Source organism: Nothobranchius furzeri, chromosome 12 (genome assembly GCF_043380555.1).
Source record: "Nothobranchius furzeri strain GRZ-AD chromosome 12, NfurGRZ-RIMD1, whole genome shotgun sequence".
Classification (NCBI taxonomy): domain Eukaryota; kingdom Metazoa; phylum Chordata; class Actinopteri; order Cyprinodontiformes; family Nothobranchiidae; genus Nothobranchius; species Nothobranchius furzeri.
In genome coordinates, this window is record NC_091752.1 from 48091984 (window position 1) to 48116986 (window position 25003).

Consider the following 25003-nt stretch of genomic DNA (forward strand, 5'->3'; position numbering starts at 1 on the left):
CCACAATTGTACATCTGATGCCTGTACAGTACTCTCACCATTCCTTTTCACTCTGTAGACTTCCAGAACAAGTCAGAGACCTGTCGTCTGCAGAAAGACTTAGACGACTCTGCAGTCGTCGGGTTTATGAGAGATGGTCAAGAGGACAGAGAGCTGGTGGACCACTTTGTGGCATTGTGTGGGGACACTCACATAATCTTGAATGTGAACAAAACAAATGAGATGATTTAGAAAGAAACGGGAATAGCTCAACATGCATTATTGGGGAGAAGGGGGAGGTGGTGGAAGATTACCTTACGAATACCTCGGTGTTCATCTGGACAACAGACTGGACTGGAGACACAAGCGTGAAGCCTTCTACAAGAAGGGACAGAGTAGACTGTATTTCTTGAATAATAATTTAAATCCTTCAAGGTCTGCAGCAAGAGGCTGCAAATCTTTTACAGGTCTGTTGAGATCTCTTGGGCCACCAGCTGTCGGGGCAGCAGCATCAGAGCCTGCAGGGACCTAAAAAGGCTCAACAACCTGACAACAAAGGCTGGTTCTGTTCTGAAGATGACTGAGAACCACTGGAGATGATGGTGCAAAGAAGGATTTTTCATAAAACCAATAACATTATAGACAACACTGAGCATCCTCTTCATGCAACAAGCATCTTCTTCAGAGCTGCTGTAACACAGGAGATCCTTCCTGCCCACAGCCTTCAGCATCTTTAACCACTCAGATTTCCAACTGAGCTCAATATTATTACTAGTATTTATTTTAATGACTGCTTTGAAGAATTAGTTAAGACAACACTTAACTTCCTTCTGGGATTAATAAAGTCAGTTTGGACTTTAGACAGAGAACCTTAGTTCTGTGGTGTCGATGAAGAAACCCAATAATGAACCGGTGACACTGATGAACTCAAACATATTTGTTATGTTCTCCAACGTGTAATAAATGCGGTTTGTATAAAATCCACTCCACTGCCTCTGCTCAGCAGCAGAGAGTTTCTCCTCACATGTGTGGCAAGAGGTTTTCGCTCCACGTGTGCTGGCTGTTTACCTGTGAACTACACCTGGTTTGTTGTTGGGATTTTTGTCCTGTCACACTATTTCTAACCTTCTTCGTCCTCAGTGGTTTATTAATTTCCTCACCCAAGCTCCTGTTTTCCTGTAAACTCCTCCAAAGATGTGCTATCTACACCTGAAAAGGACGGGAGATTGGATGTGTCGAGGAGCTGAGGGACCAAGCTCTTTTCTTCAGTAAATAAATGATCCGACAAGAATACCAACAATCTAAATGTGTTAAACAACAACCTGCTGTACACATGGACATGTAAAGAAAGGAACTTCACAATAAAAGCTCATTGCAAGAATTTAAAACACTTTTATTTGAAGTCATGAGCCCCAAAGATAATTGAGAGAATGTCCATGCCTAGGTCGACGTCATTCATAGAGGATAGCGGAGGCTACTGCTGCAGCTGCTGCTGGCGTGCAGGCTCCACCATCAAAGACAGCCCGCCTGCAGCAGATGTGGTCAGCCCAAAAGGCTGGACACTGGCCACACGTTGCAGGTGTGTCCTACTGCGCATCTGTTGGCGGAGAGTCTGTAGAGGAGTGGAGGGAGGAGATGTAGAATAATAGTGTAGGGAGATTGGATGTGTCGAGGAGCTGAGGGACCAAGACAGAAAATTTGTCTTCATTTTTTTGGATTTTTCTTTTTAAAGACTTTTTGAGATTTTTTAATTTCATATATATATATAAACAAAAAGCACTTTAAATCTTTGAATGTTTTTATGATCTTGGACACAGATACATTTATTACATATGTTTTATAACATCACAAATATATTTCAACACAGATGCATTTTTTATGTATATTCTATAATTTTACATGTGTATTATCACAAATATATTTCACAGCTCAGTGGTTCTTCATCACAATTATAATTAAATTTAAAGTGGTAATTGTGAAAAATTATTTACATAATTACTGTTATTATGCAGATTTCGCATAAATTTCCACTTTTGTATTCGCATGGAGCGGGAATCGAACCTACGCACTTCGACTCCCGGACAAAACAGTTAAAAAAAAAACAACAAGGAGAAGAATGAGCAACAAGCGTGCGCCGAAGACCAATCAAATGGCCGTATTTGTTCAATTTTTTGAGACTGACATTTTTGCCGATGAATCAGAGAGCTGGATTGTCACAGCCTGTCCGAGCGATCCGCCATTGCTCCGCTCCGAGATCTGAGGTGAGAAGTAACTATCTTTTTATTTGTAACCTCAAAACTTAAAAAGCATTACAGCTCGTTTAGGGGGGTTAAGACGGTGCATAGAATTTCTCACAGCACCTGTTCACACTTTACTCCAGTAGATGGCGGTAATGCACATTAACGTTGCTCTCCAACTGCCATGAACCCATGAAGGAAAAAGAGAAGAGAGTAGTGATGGGAATTCCGGCTCTTTTTAGAGAGCCGGTTCTTTTGGCTCAGCTCACCAAAAAGAGCTGGCTCTTTCGGCTCCCAAGTGGCTCCTCAGATTTTCTGTTGCGTAGTGCACATTTATAACCAAAATAATGCAAAACTATATGTAAAATGATTTACTAATGTAAAAAATGCTATATATAAAATATATATCATTTCTATGGATTTAATAACTGAACACTTTCAGAAATCTCCACTTTCCGACTGCTGGCGCTCATTTTCTCAGCGTCTTCGTCGCACTCTCCTCTCTCTCGCTCACCTTTTTCCTCCTCCTCATCCCCTCTCGTCTCTCTCCGCCCGCATGTGCTCTGCTGTGTGTCTGAATCTTATCCTACCTCTTCCCTGTCCCTACTGCTCTGTGTGTGGACAGTCTGGACACGCAGTTACACGTGTTGACCAATCGCCTGTGGCTTTCACAAAAGCAAAAGGGGAGGGGGGGAGGGGAGGGGACGGCTCCCAATGAGGAGCCGGCTCCTGTCGTTCACTTCAAAGAGCCGGCTCTTAGAGCCGGCTCGTTCACGACCGACACATCACTAGAAGAGAGAAAAAAAGAAGAATCTTGAAGACGCCATTTTTCTGTCCTCGCTTGGAGCAGATAGAGATGAAACGTGAGTAAAGCTTTACTTTTTAGTGTTTGTCATTATTTTCTTAGCCAAAATGTGCCAGTGTTGTTTTTTTCTAGAAGTTTTGGTGGCGAAAATGTGACTTAATTTCAAGATTTACAACTTTTCTCTGATAATTTCTTTGCAAACGGGCGTCGTCATCCAATCATGTGCGGCTTTGGTCGCGTCTGTTCAGGGAGGTTTTAGAGCAAAACTGTGCTTGTGACATAGCAGCGTTCGGTCATTCTGAACAAGCAGGTGGTTATAACTTAGCATGACTTTGTTTAGCTACATAGTGTTTGTCCTTCACTGTCTTTTAATTAGTCATAAGCTCACCGTTTGCTGCTCTGCTATTGAAATATTCACTTATCTGTTTTAACAGCGAACAAGAGCTCAGATTGTAACGACAGCACCAGGTAAGTCCACTTTGCCTTAAATTTGCCAGTCTAAAGTATCCTAACATAAACGTCACTGTGTAGCATTAATATGTTTAAAAGTGTATTTGGCCTTCTCAGAAAGTAGATTGGCCAGGCAGCGATGTTGGATGAAGTTGGCTTCTATTTCGTATTGCCTAATGTGGTAGTAAACGGAAGCAGTTTGAGCAGCTCTGGTTCAATCTCTAAAATACACATTCAGCTTATCCTAGGATTCTAGGATTGAAATGTTTTACTAAACTTAACTCTACTAATAAAAACTCCAAGGGCGATTTTAAAACTTTGGGCTCGTATTCTAAACCATAAGCAAACTTTATTGCTTTTGAACATCTAAGCAAATGCTGAATAAAAGTACATTATCTACAACTGATGATACACATGAATACAAAAACGTGCATTTATCCACCCTAAAATTACCAGTGATTAATCTTCCTGTTTTGGCGATTGCTTGCAAAAACCTGTACAAACGGATTTATGTTAACTGACTTTGGTCTTCTATCCTCATTACTAAGGACACCCAGGTTGCTTGGTTTGTCATCACAGCACAAATGGGTTTTGGTTAGTTTTTAATACAGTGATCCCAAATTCCATACCCGAGGGCTAATATCCAGCATGTTTTGTTTTCCCTGCTTCAACACACCTGATTTTAATCAGCAGGTGATTAAGAAGCTTCTGCAGAGCCTGATGAGCTGCTGCACAGGTGAATCAAGAGTGTTGGATTAGGGCAACTCTAAAACATGGATACTGGCTCTCAGGAAGGGAGCTGGGAATCACTAGGTTAAGAGCTGGAAAGCTTCTCTCACAGGCTGCTGTACTGCTACTGAAATGGCTATAATCTTACACAGATGGAAAAATGAATGAAAAACATCCATGTGAGGCTCAAGAAATACTGCAAATTCCACAATATTTAAAAGTGGCTTCATTCCACTTTGTACTTTCTTTCCAAAAGCCTCCTTGTTTGGTGGAGTTCATGACTTAGGTCTTTAAGATATCCTTCATAAAACTGCTAAGACATAGACAGCTTTTTCTTCAAGAAGACCTGAGCTTTTTGGATCCAGAGCTCATACTCCTCATGATGTCCTATAGGCCTGCGACAACACAATTTGCTGGACGATGTATTATCCAAATGTTGTTGGTTTACACATTTACCTCTTCGCCAGTGATCAAAAGGAGTCTTATTGGTTTTCTCCCAGGAATTTTGACCCTAATGACTTTTCGTTGTTTAGGTCTTACTCGGACACAAAAATGCTGCTTGCTTGCAGTTATTTAGGTGTGCCAGGGTTTTTCCTGGCTCAAATTGAGGCAGAGGTGGTACCATCCGGACCATGTGCCAGCACAAGCATACTCTGTGCATTTAACTGCCTCACTTTTTTAAAGGCTAAATATTTTTTCGTTAATCATTTTAAATCCAACTGTTCACTGCCAATGACGACTAAAGTCGTCATTTGCATTTTTTTTACTGTGTGGGCGTTGGAATGAGCCCCCGCACCGTGAGAACAAACATCCCAGCTCTAAAGCCAGGAAGGGAGAGACTTTAGAGCGGGGGTCGGCAACCCGTGGCTCTGGAGCCGCATGCGGCTCTTCCATCCATCTGATGCGGCTCTCTGTGCTTGTAAAATAATGAATGGATATTTAAATAAAAAGCTTTATATTTTACTGAATTAATTTTACATTTGTATGCCAATTATAAATGTAAAGATTGTCTGCGTGAACCCGAACAGTTCCAACCCGGTCTTACTGTGAGACCGGGTTGACGGGTCACGCTTGTGCGTAATCATATGTGCTTTCTGAGCTGAAGAAGATGTGAGATTCTGGGATTCTCCTCAGACGGCTCCTGGATGTGTCGCCACATTGGAGACAGGAACAAGCACAATTCAGCCAAAGTTTCATAATCAGGGAACGTTTTCTAAGTGACAAGTCTCGCTTCAGTCGGAGGAATCTTCCCGCATGCGCTCTGGTTCTGCGACGTGCTCCAAGCCCCTCCACATCTTCAGCTCGCTGTGCGCCGTACGTACGCGCTGACAGCAAGCTGCGCTGAGCAGTGTCCAGCTCAGATGTTCAGATGGGAATCTTTTCTTGAGCGATTTAGCTACATCTGCGATGTGCGTAGAATAAAATGTCAGTTCGTCTGCATGTGTCGGGGTAATTCTTTCTATTCTTTCTCCGTCAAAATAAACGGTCAAATACGGGAACTATCCGGTCAACACCAGCCCTGCTTTTAACTGTTTTGTTTTCTTGTGAAAATACATCAAATTAAACTTGATTAACACCAGAGCCAGGCGCACTGCGCCGTTATCTCCGTCACTGTAAATGAGGGGAAAACAAATTGATCGGATCCTTTTCTGACCTTCCCCACCTACAAAGTTTAATTACAACAATCAAACGTGACAGAGCCTGGATTTGTATTCTGAACAGTCTAAACATGTTTTAAAAAGAAACTTATGACAAAAGTGGCACCTGCTCAGTAAAACCATCAACAGGGTGAAAAATATCAAAATATTGTAAGCAGAGACGGACTACAGCTTCTGGATCCACTTTATATAAATCGTTTTATTGATTATCTTTTTATGAAAGATAACTTTGACGTACACAAGCGACCGGTACTGGCTGCTGTCACCTGTTGTGAGCAGCTCTCTGCTGTCTGAGGGTAGGCTCCGCCCACAACGCCATGGCTGCTGTGGCTCCCAGTGTTTTCTTTACTGTGGGAAACGGGTAATAATGGCTCTTTGATGGGAACAGGTTGCCGACCCCTGGTTTAAGTGTTTCAATTTTTTTAAATGAATTTGATTAAAAATAAAGGCGCCTGGCCCATCCCGTGTCCGAGGTAATTACATAGTCGTTGGCCCGAAGTCTGGCCCGAGGGCTGTCGGGCCGGGCCGACCCGAGGGTCTAGGGCTTCAGTGCAGGGCTCTAAGTGTTTGGACCCACAGCTCTGCGTTGGTGCACTGTTTGCCAGTGTTTGGACTGGCTTTTCCGCATTTGGGCTGGCTCCTCCACGTCCTGCTTCTATGTCCCGTTGCTCTGTGTATTTCCTCCACCGTCTATCGGTGTTTGCTCCTCCGTCCCGCTCCTCCGTGTTGTCTGCCCCGCAGTCCCACTGCTCCGTCCTGGTGCTAAATCTGCTCCACCGTCTATGGGTGTAAAGTGTACTAAAGCATAATTTTGTAGGTTTTAAGTCAACGCACATTCAACACTAATTGCTAGCTGCTTTTGCTACATTAGCAATGTGAGTTAGCACTAATTCTCTCAGTATTTAGCTTGTTTATCAAAAGAAATTGAAATATTATTAGTGGTATAGCAGATATAATTTCAAACTATAAACAAGTACGAAATGAAACAGTTACAGAGGTCCATGTTTTTTAAGTACAGGCTAGTTGCAGAATATAGCCTATAGCATAAATCTCAACCGTCGACAGCCTTACCTTAAAAAAGTCACCTGTAAAAGTTGTTTATGCGTGTAGGCTGCCTTTATATAGCACAAAACATATTCATAATTTATTTTTAACATAATTTGAACCCAGGAAAAAGGGGAAAACTTACCTATGCAGCCTCCTTTGCCTCCGACCACACGCAGAATGAGACTGACTCCTCCAACTCCAAAAGTTGACTTTCCCGCATTTCACAACAAAAGCATGGGCGTTAGGGCTGTCGCGGTAACCGCAAAAATGAAATATCGCGATATGAAGAAGCCCACCGCGCTGCATCATGCGCCACCGCGATTACTGAACTTGGTTCAACTCAATGATGCATGTTGAGAAGGATGGCTGCACTGGTATCAAAACGAAACGTTACTTCGCTCCTGTGGGAGCACTTTGGTTTTCAGTACGTCAGCTGCTGCGCAGCCAGAGTCCTTGGCCGAGACAGAGCTGCCACCAGCGGCAAAAATAAATAAATAAATGCTCGGAGACCTGCTGAAGTCCCGGACAAGCACTGCTTCTGCAGCCGTCCCGAAGAGAGTTTGAGCCGAGCTGGAGCTCACTCGCTACCTGCAGGAGGAATGCATTCACCCTAAAGAAAACCCCCGTGACACGGTGGAGCAACAACCGGGAAAGATTCCCTTTGCTCGCCAGAGTCACACGCAAGTACGTGTGTGTTAGTGCAACGAGCGCACCATCCGAGAGGGTTTTCAGTGTTGCTGCAAATGTTGCCACCCCTCTCAGATCCTCTCTCAAACCGTAGTTAACATGCTGGTTTTCCTTGTAGGTAACAAGGACGTGACCGAGCTATAAATCACCATCATTCGTGTGTGTGAAAGTGAAATGATAGTGCGCCCGCCCCCCGGCGCGCGCGCGCACGGTACATGTAATTTTTTATGCTTGATTTTAAACAACTAAACAAAATGGGGACTAGGGTTGTCACGGTATGAAAATTTAACCTCACGGTTATTGTGACCAAAATTATCACGGTTTTCGGTATTATCGCGGTATTTTTTAAACGGTGTTGCATATGTTCAGAAAGCATTGATAGTCCTGTTCTACACAAACTGAAATAGTTCTGAAAAGGTTTAACAGTGTTTATTAAACCTAAAATAACACAAAGCCTTAGCAAAAGTGCAACTTTTCACAAGTAAAGGAACAAATAGCTTCTTTTTCTGGAACATGTTACAGTAGTCAGTGCAGGTTTAAATTATACAAATCCAAACATTCGAAACATAAACAATATGTAAACAAATCAAATAAACACCACTTGTTTTCTCATACACTTGTTTTCTTCATTATCAAAATGAAAATCTAAAACTCCAGTCCACACTTGACTTGAGCACTGTACAAGTCAACCTTAAAAAATATGTATTTAAAATAAATAGCCACTTTAAACAAATTACTAAAATAACTACTACACTATGTAATCAAATCCAAATGTTCAAGTATAAATGGCATTGAATAAGTAAACAAATCAATGACAAGGAACTAATTGTATATTTCTCATCATCAACAAATAAGATGCTTCATCCAGCAACAGGGTGTCCGTGACACGGTTTAACTGCTGGCAGAGGACGCTGCGGCTGCAGTATATAGCGACTCGTTGCATTCTCCGTCAACCAAAAGTCCTCGCGTCATGCATTTCAGCTAAAATGCTAATGCTAACTTACCTTGCACTGGCTGTAGAGACGTGGGTGATCGTCACTCAGATGTGCCATTAGATTCGAAGTGTTGCTGCCTTTTGCAGACACTTGTTTCCTGCACGTTCTGCAAACGGGATAGCAGTCTTCTATTAACTGTCCCTCAGCATTTTTCAGAAATCCAAAATATGCCCATACTTCCGATTTAGTCTTCTTTGAGGGCTGATGGATGTCCTGGGCGCTGCCGTCTCCTCCTTCGGCCATTATTTCAGCTTCAAAGTTTTGGTGCCGTTGCAAACTAAAAAGTGCGTGTGCGCGCCGCGGGAACTTCAGCTGAAGCGACGGTGGCTGGTAAGGGTCATCGCGCTGAAACCGCGGCCACGGTAAACCCACCGAGATAATATAGTTTTTTAAAAACTGGACGGTTATTTTTATTGTCAACTTTTTTACCGGGGTTTACCGCTATACCGGTTACCGTGACAACCCTAATGGGGACTTGTTTCTTATTTGTTAGATGCTGCAGCCAAATTTGCATTTAAAAGTTTAACCTTCTCCTGAATTTTGTTGTTTTTAAGTTCAGTCGGACTCTGACTGTCGGAGAAACAAGCGTTACTGCGATCTGTGTTGTTACTGCCCTTTGATCTGCATTCAGTAAAGTGTTATTAAAGAAGGAACGGCAATTTTTAACCTTTTTTAAATGTGTAAACATTATGTTTCGATAGTACTGCAATAAAAAAGGGCTGCAATAATATCGCACACCGCAATATTAAGCCACCCTGAATCACCGCAGGGGGAATTCCTCAACCGCGACAGCCCTAATGGGCGTTAGCAGAACTTGGGCACGATATTATGAAGTCCAACTTAAATATGTAAGTTCATACGACTCACTTAATATTGTTGAAGCACACAACTAATTTGGTTTGTCGGGCTGACTTAATTTATTGCACGTAATTTGTGAAACATGGATTTTAAGTTTAAACAACTTAAAATACCTTTTCATCTCACCAGGGAAGTCTGGGGGGTCGGCGACGGGGAGTCGGGAGTCGGGACCAGGGAAGTCTGGGGGGCCGGCGACGGGGAGTCAGGAGCCGCGACCAGGGAAGTCTAGGTGTAGTGGGATTAGTCATCTGCCACCAAGTAATTGGACGACCTATCATTGAGGGAAGGTGCTAATATAAATAGGGCCTGGGGTGGCGCTACCGCAATCTTTGTAAATGCAAATTGTGGTGTGTTGGTGGTCAAAGACCCTCTGAGTGATACCTCTAAGTTTCCTGGCATTGTGGGGATGAATATCATCCGCAAGTGCTACAGCGAATGTTTTGGCCAGCATGGGCTGGCTTTGTTTGAGCAACCCCCTGTGTCAGGGGCCCCTGAGCCTGTTGTCCAGACATTGCAGAAGTGTCACCAGGGTAAGGGAGACATTCCTCAACAAACCTCGGGAGTGGTTAAGGTGCTGGGCCGATGGGCACATCGTATCCCAGGAGGCACGCTGAAATTTGTGGCCACCTCGTGCTCGGAACAGTTCACCGGTTTACCTGTGTTGTTTGAGCCCCGTGTCTGGCCTCCCTGCCGGGTTACTCACCTCTCCATCTTTGGTGCAAGCACAGAAAGGTACAGCTTATCATTAACGTTGGCAGCACGGATGTTTTGTTGTACCTGCGCACTAAGGTTGGAACCCTGATGAGGGTTTTGGTGACTAGTCCGCCAGCTGGCTTAATAGAGATACCATCTGGGTCAGCCGTTGTCTCATCTCAGGCGGCCTCGGAGTCTGTAGTGACTCAGCTGCAGGCTCTGGAACTACCTGCTTTGACAGCAGAGGATGGGAATAGTGTGAGGTCTCTGCTGTTAAAATATGCTTCTGTTTTTTCAGAACATGATGAAGACCTGGGGTGCACAAAACCGATCTCCCATGACATTCCACTCATGGACGAGGCCCCTGTCCGGCAACACTTTAGGCGCATTCCACCGTCAGACTATGAGGTGGTCAGGGAGCATAGTAACAACCTGCTAGAGGCCCAGGTAATCCGGGAGAGCAGCAGTCCATATGCTTCCCCCATGGTGCTGGTATGGAAGAAGGATGGGAGTCTGCACATGTGTGTGGACTACAGGCACCTAAACAGCAAAACCAGAAAGGATGCCTTCCCCCTCCCTTGTATCAAGGAGTCGCTCGATGCGTTGAGTGGTGCTCGCTGGTTTTCCACTCTAGATCTAGTCAGTGGCTACAACCAAGTACCTGTTACTGAAATAGATAAGCCCAAAAAAGCTTTTTGTACCCCTTTTGGGTTGTTCGAATGGAACCGCATGCCTTTTGGTCTTTGTAATGCTCCCAGCACCTTCCTATGGCTAATGCAAAGACTTTGGTGACCAACAGTGCCAGTCCTTATTGTTATATTTGGATGACATTGTTGTCTACTCTTCCACCATCAAACAACATCTGGACAGGCTGGAGATGGTGCTGGAGCAGCTGCAAAGAGAGGGGCTCAAGGCGAAGCTGCCCAAGTGCGCTTTCTTTCGACAGGAGGTGCAGTACTTAGGGCATGTGATTTCGGACAAGGGTGTTGCAACAGATCCTTCTAAGGTTGAAGTGGTGGCAAACTGGCCTATCCCTGTAACAGTGTCAGATATGCAATCATTTCTAGGATTTTTCAGCTATTACCGACGGTTCGTGGAGGGGTTTGCTAAGTTGGCTGCCCCCCTTCACAGGCTGGTTGCGGAGCTGGGGAGTGCAAAATCTGCCCGGAGGCAAGGGCAGAAGATTGACGAGTGCTGGACCAGGTTGTGTAACAACAGCTTTGAAGCTTTAAAGGGTTGATTGGTCACTGCACCAGTGCTAGCCTATGCCGACTTCTCTCTCCCTTTTATTTTGGAGGTGGACGCTAGTTATGGGGGTTTAGGCGCAGTACTATCCCAGGAGAAGCAAGGGCAGGTGAGGCCTGTAGCTACGCTAGCAGAGGGTTGCGGCCCACTGAACGCAACATGGCCAATTATAGCTCCATGAAGTTGGAGTTCTTGGCGCTCAAGTGGGCAATGACTGAGAAGTTTAGGGAGTATTTGCTGGGCCATCGTTGTATTGTCTACACAGATAATAACCCGTTAAGCCATTTGTCATCTGCCAAATTGGGGGCCACTGAGCAGCGTTGGGCTGCCCAGTTGGCTTCCTTTGACTTTGAAGTAAAGTACCGCCCGGGGAGGAGCAACAGAAACGTAGATGCGTTGTCTAGACAAAATCCACCCGGCGGACAAGAGCTAGCAGCAATGCTCCCAGGAACACCTCTCCCAATGCCACTGCAGCAGGTTTTACAGGCTGACCAGTCTGAGGTGGCTCAGGCTGCTGTCTTTGCATTGCCACATTTTAATCAGGCTGACCTCTGTGTTTACAGCAAGCTGATCCAGTCCTTAGTGAACTCAGGGCATTTTGGATAGAAAAGAGGCATCCCACCCGTGAGGAAAGACTCCAGTTGTCTCCGGCTGCATTGGCCCTCCTCAAGCAGTGGGACCGGTTGGTGGAGAAGGATGGGGTCCTATACCAGCAGATCTGGCTCCCCCGGGAGGCTGAGGGGGTGTTGCAGGTAGTGTTGCTTGCCACCCTGAGGGAGGAAGTGCTTACTGAACTTCATCAGAAGCATGGCCACCAAGGGGTTGAGAGGACACTGCAGCTGCTCAGACACCGATGCTACAGCCTAACATGACTGGTGATGTGGAGTAGCCTAGTGAACTAGACCAAATTCTTGCTTTGCAAAGAATGGTCTAGGCATGCTCCATTGGAACCCCAGCAGCTCCTACCAGGACTCTGGCTAGCCAATCACAGCTCTCTAGAGGGGTTTCAAACACATAAAGAGCTGTGATTGGTCCATAATGGTGGGCCAATCATAGTGCTCTATCTGCTTAGTGAACAAATCACAGAGCTTTATCCGCTTTGTGGGCCAATCAGGGCACTCTATATGCCTGGTGGGTGGGATGATGCAACAGAGTGAAACAAGAGTACGTCACATTCATTGTCCAGTGGAATGCGGAGATCGTTTGAGAGACAACGGTAGAACCCGCCCCACAACCGAGAGCCGTCAATGGAGCATGGCCAGACTAAATAATACATTTATTTAGTCTGGCTTGCCAGGCTAGATGTGGAGCAGTGGTGCAGTAAGTGTGAGAGATGTCAGGTTGCCAAGGATACCCAGCGGGGGCCTCAGACCTACATGGGACATTTGTTGGCCTCTCGGCCAAATGAGGTTTTAGCCCTAGATTACACTGTGCTGGAGCCCTCTGGTGATGGGTGTGAGAACGTCCTGGTGATGACAGATGTCTTCAGCAAATATACACTGGCTGTCCCTACCAAAGACCAGCGGGCTTCTACTGTGGCACAGGTGTTGGTGACTGAGTGGTTCTTGAAGTTCGGCGTTCCAGCATGTATACACTCAGACCAAGGCCGAAATTTCGAGAGCACTCTCATTCAGCAGCTGTGTGCTTTGTATGGGATCAAGAAGTCCCGAACCACTCCATACCATCCATCAGGTAATGGACAGTGTGAGTGGTTTAATAGAACACTCCATAACTTGCTTCGCACTTTACCCATCTCTCATAAACGAGACTGGAGTTCCTACTTGCCACAGCTGCTATTCTCATATAACACCACTCCCCACCAGGCCACAGGGGAATCTCCTTTTTTCCTTCTGTTTGGACAGGAGTCAAGGCTACTGGTGGACTTCCTGCTTGGTCGTGTCCAGGACCCAGTGGGAGGCCATGTCCAAAACTGGGTCCAGGAACATCAGAACCGGCTACAGTTTGCCTTTCAAGGGGCAAGAGAGAGAATGGCAGCAGCGGCTCAGCGTAGCAAAACCTACCATGATCAGCGGGTCAAAAGCTCCCCTCTGGCTGAGGGCCAGCCGGTGTTACTGAGGCAACATGGCATAAAGGGTCGGCATAAGATCCATGATCTGTGGAGCCCAGTGATACATTTGGTGGTGAAAGCACCAAAGGAGGGAAGCTCAGTGTATGGAGTGGCACCAGTGGAAGATCAGACCAAGGTCAGACATGTTCATCGTAGCATGTTGAAGCCACTGGTAGGAACCATTCCACTGGAGAACACTGCTCCCCTTCCACGGTTGTCGGTCCAACGGGAGGATGAAGGCGAGCTATCAATGAATAGTGACCTTTTTGTGAGGGTGACCTTTTTGTTTTGGAATTCCAGGATTATGCGACAGTCCCGGCACCGACCACCACAGTGGATGAGTTTACACTGGGGGCACCGAGGGCAGTAGTACATCCAGCTTTCACAGTCTTGAGTCCCACAGGACCCACAGAGTCTGAGTTAATGGTGACCCAAGCCGTCCCACTTGTTTCGCAACCTGCTCCAGTTGCCCATTGCCCTGCAGTAACTGAAACTAATGTCCGGCGAACTCAGAGGCGCACTGCTGGACGGCACTCCAACCTCCATCACCTCCCTAGACCAGTAGGAGGGTCAGAGCAGCAAGCTGAGCCCCTGACTGTGGACATATCAGGTATGAGGTGGATAGTTTTTAGACCATGGGAATAAATCCCAGGCTTTGGTGAGTGATCGTCGGGGCGACGATCTATTTGGTGGGGGTGGATTGTAGTGGGATTAGTCATCTGCCACCAAGTAATTGGACAACCTATCATTGAGAGAAGGTGCTAATATAAATAGGGCCTGGGGTGGCACTACCGCGATCTTTGCTTTGGCTCAACTTCCGCTTCTGGGTGAAGTGCAATTGTGTACAGGACTCCGGCGTGTTGGACTGTGAGTAATATCCAAAACGCTGCAGTAGCTGCATGGAGTCTAGTGTTTATTGGTTGTTCCTGCTGCAGGAATTGTTGCATGTGGTCCTCCCAGAGGAATGGAAGACTTCTCTTTATCCTATGTGCTTCAAAGAAGTGGTATGTACATCTGCGCTCCTCTCCACTTAGCTGTGGCTGTAGGGTAATGCTAGTTAATGTGTCTTCCAGATCAAGGAGGCGGGGGGGGTGTCTCCACCGGAGACTCTGTTGTTCTGCTGCTTTTCTGCACTGTTCCATTGGATCTGTTTCCCTGTCGTTGACCCGGTGCTGGACCATCATCCGGCTCCAAGGCCTCTCCACCCTGCTGCTCGGGCTGGTTAAACGGGATCAGCGGAGACCATCGGGAGCGGCTCTTCTCACTCGCTCCTCTAGACTGAGTACCAGCGGAGGACCTACACCCGGTGTGGGTTTGGGTATTTCAACGAGGGGCTGCGGGCCCTACCGGCAGCTGTCGTCGGCCCGGGAGCTCATAAGGACGGCTGAGGCTCAGGCTAATAGACGCGTGTGCAGGCGAGCTGTATGCTCGCTCATTTCCTGACGGCCTGTCTGCCCAGTTGTTGCTGTGTTTTAGTGTGTGTGTGTGTGTGTTTTAGTGTGTGTGTGTGTGTTTTAGTGTGTGTGTGTGTGTTTTAGTGTGTGTGTGTGTGTTTTAGTGTGTGTGTGTTTTAGTGTGTGTGTGTGTGTGTGTGTGTGTGTGTGTGTATTTGGATTTTCACCGTGCTTTTTGTTTTCTTTCCATTTAGGCTGTGAGCTGACAGTGGTGGCCGAGCCCTGGTGGTAGTCCCATCTGATGGTGTGCGTGTGCTCCAGAGTCACTTCACCCCCCGAATGCATGCACGTGTGATTGGGGTGAAATTACTTGTGGTTTGTAGTTTGTCTAGAGAGTTAATTTCCGGGCTCTATCTTAGGCAGTCCCATTAGTCAGCCTCAGCCTAAGTTGATTTGGTTTTAATTAGTTTTTATCTGTTAGGTGCATGGTATTTTTAGTAGATGATTTTAAACTCATTTTATTGTTCTTTTAATAAATCTCTGTTTATGTGGAATGGAACTCCGTCTCAAGCTTGGTCTGTAAAACTGAACTAACGTGCCTTTAGGTTCAGCTGGTTTTGGTTCCTGATTATCAGGTGGCGTTCTATTTTTAAATTGATAGGTGGCCCCGCTCACCACATAGGGATTGGGGACTCTGGAGGAGGAGGACAAAGAGGGGACTCTGGAGGAGGAGGACAAAGAGGGGACTCTGGAGGAGGAGGACGAGGAAGGGACTCTGGAGGAGGACGATGAGGAAGGGACTCTGGAGGACGACGACGAGAAAGGAAACCTCACTTAGCAATAAAAACAATTCTGATTTTAATACTTTAATACTAATAATAAGGGCCTGGGGTCTCATTTATCAAACATTGCGTAGAATCCTTACTAAAACCGTATTTAAGCTCAGCAAAAAAAATGTACTTATGCCAAGTAGGTTTGTGATCTATCAAACATGGAGTACGCACAGCTGCACGCAATCTCCGCTTCCTAAATCGGAGACTAACAAGAATGTTTCTCAGCTACATTTTAGTCACATCCCACCCTCACCATGCCCACTTACTGCCATAAATAGTCAATGCAAAGTGCCTTGTGGATCTCATGCATATACATAAGCCAGCTGTTGCAGCGTTCCACCAATGACGATGGCGACCGTAGATCAAGGCAGATCAAGGAAGCGCAATTTCACAGAAGCAGAAATTGAGGTACCTGTGGGTGAGGTGGAGAAATGAAAGGAAGTGCTTCTGCAAAACAAATGAGAAAATCCACGGAGTGGCACAGCGTTGCTGAAGCCGTCAATGTTGTGAGTTCTTCAGAGAGATCTGTGGCGGGGATGAAAAAAAAAGGTCCAATCGAGATTCAATCCCCAGACTCCCGGGTGAAAGTCACACGTGCTAATCAGTCAGCCAAACGGAGATCTCTCCTGTACAAGTAGCCAGGGTGCATGATCAATCGGGTCACAGTGACAGGACACACACTGTCACAGACGCATGACATTCTGTTTCAATCTGTCCCTCTGCTGATATTCTGCATTCCGTATTCTGCGTTTCAGGGTGTGTGTGTGAGCTCGCACACGCGTGTGTGCGTGTGGGGGGTCTTGTTCTGTGTGAAAACGAAGCGGTACAAGTGATAGTGCTGCAGGATTTCATAATTTTATCCTCAGCAGCAGCATTGCAGGTGCTCTCCATGTCCAACATGTGCGTAAGCCAGGTCCTTAGTCAACTTAAAGTTGCGCACATTTTTCCGCTAAGTTTTCTTTCATAAATCCTAAAGTTTGCGTGGAAAGTTGCTTACGCAGTTTTCCGACCCCGTTTTGTGCGTTAGCAAGCTTGATAAATAGGCCCCAGTTTATTAACTTTCAAGACTTAAAGAGTGACCGCGCAGACACCCTGTTCTTATTAAGCATATCTAAATTATTAGGCCCTCAAAAATAGATTTAGTTAGCTAATGAAACAAAGTAATTTATATTAAAATAAAGCACATCAGCTCACCTTGTCATTTGTAACAGGAATTGTGTTGACAAGCTTTCTAAAAGCTGGTGAGTCCACAATTGAAAGGGGCTGCATGTCTTCTACGATGAACTCCGCAAATAACCTCTTCACCTCACGTGGATCTAGTAGCTTCGGAGACTCTGTGAATTCTAAAGTTTGTTGCTTCTGTCTTTTGCTTGGAGTGTCATTGTTCTCTTCTGGGAACTTTCTCTTGTCTGATGGTCCAGAGAATCTCTGTCAACAGTGTGTTACCATGACATCGCTGAATGTGTTTTTTTTTTTTTCAAATTACTGGTGCTGTTTGGTGAAGTTGAAAGCTCCTTTGACGTAGCACACAAATTGCACTTTTCTATAATGATTCTGTCCTTTTCTTTCACAAACTGAAAATAGTGTGAATAATACCACCGAGTAAATGTGCAGTCGATCTCCGTTTCTTTCTCAGTCATCCTTCCTGATTCTCTCATGGTTTGGTTTTGGGTTTTGAGTCACGCGCAATGGTTGTGCGAGCTAGATGTACAACAAGCCACTGGAAGTGCGTAGCGGATCGTCTTCAATGGTATTCAACTTGTTTTGGTCTGCAGCATATTTTTCATGCGTAACATCATCAATTCAAACCTAAATGTGCTTGTAACTCGCGTTACCGAAATTGTAACTAGTAATATTTTGCCGTGTACTTTTTAAGTAATGCACTATATTACTCCGTCACTGAAAAAAGGAATATATTACTTTAACTCCCTACTATCGTAATGTGTTACTCCCAACACTGGTTAAGGGTGTAGATCCAGAAAGCTTCTCTGCGTAAAAGGCCGTTAATAATATTACAACCTCTAGAGGGAAGAGTAACAGCTTCTATACCCCCAGAGTCTTAAAGATGCTACCGACCCGTGACTTATAGCGCAGCGCCATGGTGTATTGCTGTTTTAGGTTCTCCTATTCTGAGTTTAAGAGATTGTTTAGTTTGTCCCACATATGCCAGACCACACGGGCATTTAAGCAGGTAGTTCACATGAGTGCTAATGCAGTTAATAATGTTTCTTGCCAGTGTGTAGATGTGTAAAGTATTTCCCTAGCCGTAAAGAGGCTGTAAAATCACAGACTGATAGTGACCTGGCTTTGTTGCTACTTGACTTGTAAGTAATAATATTTCTCAATAACTTCGGAGACCATCTTGAATAAGGCTGACTCTCCGAAGGTTTATCAGTCGATCATGATGTGCATTGATTTTCTTGAGTTTTAGGCATATACAGTAGTTGCGTCTTTGGTTTTATGGCTTCTAAGCTTATATCTGTGTTTTTGTGTTTTTTATGAATTTTTTATTGTATTTACTGTTCTATGAAAGTGTGAAAGATGAGGTGGATGATGATGAGCCCTGTTGAAAGACAAATTTCTGTAACCGCTTGGTGTCAGTTTTTCCACTCTATTCTTATTTTCTGAGTTTCATTAAAATTCATCCTTTTGAGATAATTTGTTACAGTCACTGGAGAAAAAAAACCTAAAACTGGAAAATACACAGATTTTCCCTTTTATTATTTAAACATTTGTATAATGAGGGAATAAAAAAAGCTAATTTCCCTGACTGAAATTTAAAATCATTCTGTCTATTCAGCAAGTAACTGTAAACACACACACACGTACACGCTGAAGATACACACACACTCACACACACTGAACTTTGAGGATTAGCAAGTCAGCAGACAGTGTTGTGCATGTATTTGGTCGTCAGTTTCATGCAAGTGAAGAGAAAAGAGGAAGCAGGCTGTTCATGCAAACAGGATGTGACCTGTGAAATGTAGTTTACAAGCTTGTATGCTATTGCTTGAGACAAAAATGTGGGTTTGAATTTACTTTTAAGGGTCTGCAAATTTCTATCTGAACTTGAAAAATAAATCATAAACAAAATCTTGTTTAAAAAAAAAAGATGCTTTTTCTAAACAAAAAAATCCAAGTAAAAAGATGCGGGTCCCAAAGCAAAGCCACATGATATACTTGAACTCCTGCGGTCTTTGTGGGTCATCTCCTCTGAAACTATTTTAATAGTTTAACATTGCAAAGCGTGACACACATGCAACTCCAAGTGCGTGAGCAGAAACCTAAACCATCATGTTTAAATTTAACAACCTTGTTGAAAATTTTCTTTGCAGTTTGTTATGCACTTCAGGAACCAGAATCTGAGCACAGGGAACAAAAACCCAACGCACCAATCAGCCACTAGTATTTTTATGGGCTATGGAAAAACAACCATGCACAGTCACAAGGATAATATTATGCACAATTGCATGCATGAATTTATTTGAATGTTTTTCCGTAACCGAATGTGGATACAGATTTTGTGATTATGCAGTGACTCTTGGCCTACTTTTAAACGGAAACTGACCGATGGTTTAAAATAAATGTAATTATACATTTCTTGTTTAATACTGTATATTTAGTACTGTGTGTTATCACTATGGCATCTCAAATAATAAAATGTGTTGTCAAATTGTCTTTATTTGAGAGTGCACAAGTGACAGTGGTTATATGCAAAGCTATTTCCTCATTCAGATGATTAAATTTGTAGACTTCATCTTGGTTTACTGCTTCAATATTGAGTAAAAACATTACAGTCATTTGTGACTTTCTTGCACAACCTAAATAACAGTTGCCTTTCTAACGCTACATCTCCTTTGATGTGAACATTTGAGAAAAGATGTTTAAGGATTTTGGAAGGTTGGCTTTCTTCACTGAGGGCACCCTATGTGCAGGGACTACCCACACTTTCAATGACACTCAATGTGTTGTAATTCCCATGTAACAGTTGCAATTACAAGTCAAGAATAACATCTACAGAATAAAATACATTTTATAACATTAAAATAAATACCAAGACATTTCTACTATTTATACAAGCTACATTAAAACAGTCATGTTTATGCAAAAATACAACCAAACAAGATTTTACAGAGTTCCTAAACTTCATCTTGTAGTTTGGGCATAAACCAGATCCAGTGTTGCCAGACGTACGATAATTATCGTATTCGTAGGATAATTTAGCCCTCTATAAATCTCACATGTACGATAATTTCAGCTCTTGCTTTGGTGGAATCTGCAACTGCAGATTACATTCAGAGACATTCCTTAACAACCAATCAACGCTTGCAGTGATGCATGACACTGCCCATGACTGCACTAATATTGAAGCTGTGGGTCATCAGATGTGTCAGGATGCAACTAAGTGGTGTCTGATAATCTTTCTCATAATAGGATCATTTTAGATCCTGGTACGATGCCTTACTATTTCCAGTCTGGCAACACTGACCAGATCTCAGGAACCAGAGGCTTGTCCTGGAAAAAAACAATAAATCATGTGATTCCTCTTCCTTCCAATAAAAACGTTCTACTCTTCTGAACAGATGTGTTCCAATAACAAGAACAAGGTGTTTCATTAGGTCAGAGCATGGGAAATCATGATCTCTATACAAAATCCACAACTACGGCTCTCAGACTTTATAAAATCCTGCATAAACCCAAAAAGTGGGCTCTTTTTAGGCAGCCAATGCCTTGTTTCCAGTGATTGGTACATTGTGGGTCAGTATGCTATTTTGTCTGTTTCCACTGTAAGGACCGCTTACAACCAATCCGTACCATGCCATTCCTGGGCCCCCGTCAGTCAAAGTTCTAAAGGACAATGGAGCAGAACGTTAGGGCATTCACTAGTGGTGTTGCACAACACAATCTATTAATTGGGGTACAGAAAAGTGTCACTGTTACCTATGACTTGTGTAACAAGTACAAGACATAAGTTTGTCCCTTCATAGTGACTGTTGCAGCAGCTACTTCCGCAAGAATTTTGGAATTCAGCAGTATTTTAGAAAACAAAAACCCAACATAAATATTCCTATGCCCCATTAGACAAATGAAATTTTTTCAAAGTATGAAATACTTGCATTGCTTTTCTACCAAGAGTTAGTTGCTTTCTGGAGTATTTCTCTTATCCGATGGCACCATCTACTGGCTACTGGCATATCACACAAAATCTCTGTCGCTCTGTTTTTTTTAAGATGGCGATTTCACGTTTCTTGTTTATAAGTGTGCTTCTGTAGCCAACAAACAGAGCTAAAACACGTTGTTTTACAAGAATCATTCTCATGCCGTGTTCTCATATATTTATATTTTAGAGACTTACTTGTCCGTGAAAAGTTCATCAACTCTGCATCAGCCAAGGTATTCCTTAAATTTGAAGCATCTAAGCGGTAATCTAACGCTATTGGTTAGTTCTGATTGGCGCTCAGTTTCCTATTGCACGGAGGGGGTGTGCTTAGCAAAAAAAAACGACGTATTGCTTACATTATATCGCAGTACAAGATAAGATCACTTTTACGGATTTCTGAAAAACTACATACTTTCTGAAAATAGAAAACTCTGGAAAGCTACTTTAATGCTTCAAGCACCTGATCATCCTCTGGCCAGTGAATAGTTTTGAGTTTGAAAATAACTTTTAATACTGACTCCCCCAAGAATTCCCTAGCCAGGCCTGCTAGACTCATCCTCTGTTTAATTCTGTACAGATAAAGTCTGGTAACTCACAGGTAGAGAGGCACGTGAGAGGCGGGACTAGCCAGCTCAAAAAGAACCAATTAAACAAGACGGAAATGCCGACTGTACCGTGTGACGCTGTAGTTTTTTAGCTGTAGTCAAAAAAAGCATCTGGCAATGGAGCAAACATCTTTTTTTTTTTGTAGAAGAAAGGCTTTTAGTGCTTCTACTTGTGGGTTTAAAGACATTCAAGTCATAGGGTGTTCCTCAGTGTCAAGGTGCCTGGCCTTGCGAGGCCAGGTGCCTTGCTTACAAGGACACAGTCCTTCCTTGGTTAAAGAAAACGGTTAAATGGAACAGACTTACATCACGTGACCGCGGCTTCCACGGCGGTCACGTATCGTCACGTGACACGGGAGCTAATGTTATATTTTATGCGTATTAGTTTCAATATAAATATATAACGAGCCTTTTACTTTTTAAATTGTGTATATGTTTGTTAAATTAAATATCTAAGCGAGTTACTACCCGCTAGCCACCGAAGCTGCAACTAATAAGCAACTAACCAGCAATAGATTACTTCTTTGGATCTAAAAAAAATTACATTTTAAATTAGTTGACTTACTTTTGAACTTGAAAATTGTCCTCGAAGTAGCTGCCGGCTTCTGATCCGCCATCCTTTTGAAAATACAGCGGTGTATTCTGGGTAATTTTTGACCAAGGCTAGGCTACAAGGCACCTCCTGTGTATCCTTGCTCAGCTAGCTAAACGGCTAACAAACGGAGAACACACGCCTCAGTAGAACATGAACATTGGAACGAGTCTTGGCGGCTCCCGATGACGTATCTCCTAGGCAACCGGAGTGGGGCCAAGACATCAAGGCAATGTTCCTTGGCATTGAGAAACAACCCATTTAGAACAGAGGAAAGAGCCGCAGCGGACTCTGCCGCTGTCTTTGTTGTTTATGAAAAACTGAGCGTCGCTTGTGTGTGACGCCCGTGATGCTGTAGTTTTTTAGCTGTAGTCAAAAATGGCATTTGGTGAGGGTTAGGGTTAGTGCTTCACTTGTTATTTTTTAAAAGACGAGTCCAAGTCATTTAGAACAGAGGAAAGAGCCGCAGCGAACTCTGATCCAGTCGCCATGCTTATGACAAACTCGGTGTTGTGGTGTGTGAGGTACGCTGCTCAGCACTGATTGGCTTGGCTAGAATTCTCAAGGGGTGAGATTATTTGAATAGGATAGTTCCCAGGCCCTTTCTCTGTGCAGAATTAATCAGAGGAGGAGTCTGGCAGGCCAGGCTAAGGATTCCCTGCAAGTTATGACTAATTTTACCTCATCAGCCAACTGAACTTACTAAAAGAATTGCTTGTTTCCCAAGTAGAAATAGAAAAAACTTGCTTGAACATGCCTAACATGCCAGATTAGTCTACAATGAGTTCATTATTTTGAGAAAACAAAGAGTGCTGTAAAGGCGGGATGACTGAAATGGAAACACAGAAACACAAGAAACAATACTAACTCAGAACTGAACTGAAATTAAGCTGAGAATCTCCTCATCACGTGTCAATGCCCAACTAATACATAGAGAAAATGTAGTGACGACACACACTTTTAATCAATACACAAACTGTTCTAATGAAGGTGGTCACGCCTCCACGCGGCTGCAAAGGAAATAAGATTTCGGGATGTAAATGAAATCCAGACGTTGCTTATTAATGCTTCCATACACTAACTTGATTCTTACAACTGAAATCCTAACTCACAAGCACATTTTCAAACAGAAACACTTAAAATCTTATGTGGCAAGGTGGAGAAATGAGGGCCTGGGCGGGATTTGATCCCCAGACTCCCAGGTGAGAGTCATGCTTGCTTACCAGTCAGCCAAACGGACATCCCCTTGGCCAACTAGCCAGGGTGCATGATCAGTCGGGACACTGTGACAGGATGCTCACACTGCCACATCTATATTAGCATCCTCAATAAAATGACCAGCCAATTTCTGAGAACTCAGCAATCCTTGAAATTCTAAAAGTTAAGCATGATTCATGCATCTTTGTTGGTACGGAGACGCGCAACGCCATTATGCCTTGCCTATGACAGGCTCGCAGAGGCTGACAGAGACATGTCCAACTTTTTAACTATCTGTTGAAAGTGACGGAGACGGAGCTTGTGATTGGTCAAAATGCTGCTTCCTGTACATTCATCAACAGCACTGCCATTGCCCCCTCCAAAAATAAAATGATTTTTAGCAGCATGCCCAAGCCATCTTGGCTTGGGCATCTGGTCAGGATGCCTCCTGGACGCCTCCCTGGTGAGGTTTTCTGGGCACGTCCAACCAGGAGTAGGCCTAAAGGAAGACCCAGGACACGTTGGAGGGACTATGTCTCTCACCTGGCCACGGAACGCCTTGGGATTCCCCCGGAAGAGCTGGCCCAAGTGGCTGGGGAGAGGGGAGTCTGGGCCTCTCGACATCCCCCGCGACCCGACTCCGGATAAGCGGATGAAAATGGGTGGATGGATGGATATTTTGCAGCATACACAGAACAAATTGAAGAAAGACTCTTGAAAAAAGTCCAAAAATATGAACTTTTGTTCACCTGTGACTGAATAAGTACAAATGTAATCAGCAAGTGTTTTATTCATGGACAGGAATGACAAGAAACGTGTGTTTAGAGGTGCTGATTGCATGAAAAGGAGGAGAACGAGGGACAAATTTGTTCATGTTAAAAAGGTTTTAATTAGGGATGGACATATATCGGCATCAATATCGGTATCGGCCGATGTTAGTCAATTTTTTTAACGTATCGGTATCGGTCCGATAAATAAAACCGGGCCGATATTAACAACCGATATTTTTTCCATCTTGTCTCCATTTGTTTATCTGTTTCAGCGGGTGAAGGGGGTGATGTGTATCGTTTAGTCTTGTGACAGTGATTGTAGTCATCTCAGAAGCATAAATGTGTGTGATGTGTGTACATAATAATGCAAATTCAGCTTTAATAATTTTGATTCTATACAAAATCTGCTGATTTTAGAAGCATTAATATAAGTATATTGGCATCGGCAAATATCGTTTATCGGACAAAACAGTGATCTTAATATCGGATATCGGTATCGGTACGGTAAGTTTGTAATTCCTTTTAAAGTCCAGATGTCTTCTTTCAAGTTCGTTATCCACTTGCGTCTGTTTGGTTGCAACATTTCTTATCCTTTCTTTGAGTAGTGCTCTCTGTTTTCTGTGCTGTCTTGGTCCGGATCAGTGTTTTCAGCTGTAGGCTTGTTGGTGTGATGTTTTCGTCCCGGCATTTTAAATTCAAATGAAGGTGTTTCCTAAGACGTGTGCATTTTTGGTGTAAATGTTCCAAACGGCGGAAGTCCTTTATTCCTTGTTGTCCGTATTTTTCTTTAAACATCTTTTGTACGTTCTTGCTGTGTTTGTCTTCAAATTCCATTTTTGGTTCTTTTTTAAACACAGATAAGGTTTTTTCTTTACCTGTTGACGTTTCGTTTGCGACTGCAAACATCCTCAGAGCTGACGCTGATGGGGGGGCGTCACTTCCTACTCCGTTTATCAGCGGGCAGCAGAAGACGTTATCGCCCTCTGCTGCCCGCTCTCCC

The 25003-nt window shown here is 43.9% G+C and overlaps 1 protein-coding gene across 7 annotated transcripts in view; it reads left to right on the top strand.

Moving 5' to 3' along the window:
• Positions 1-2981: 2981 nt before the first annotated feature.
• The window catches only part of emp2 (epithelial membrane protein 2), a 52874-nt gene continuing 30852 nt past the window's right edge, over positions 2982-25003 (top strand). The window contains exons 1-5 of one of the 7 annotated variants that reach the window (XR_011515739.1): positions 2991-3079; positions 3456-3489; positions 14387-14757; positions 15100-15220; positions 15507-15715. Coding sequence is in view for 2 of the 7 variants with exons in the window: in XM_015941858.3 (XP_015797344.3) it covers positions 3073-3079; positions 3456-3489; positions 14387-14894 (549 nt within the window). In the remaining 5 variants the exon portion in view is untranslated. Of the gene's footprint in view, positions 3080-3455; positions 3490-10013; positions 10586-14386; positions 15034-15099; positions 15221-15506; positions 15716-25003 lie in introns of those variants that run through there. The other 6 variants (XR_011515740.1, XR_011515737.1, XR_011515738.1 and 3 more) reach the window with 6 other exon arrangements.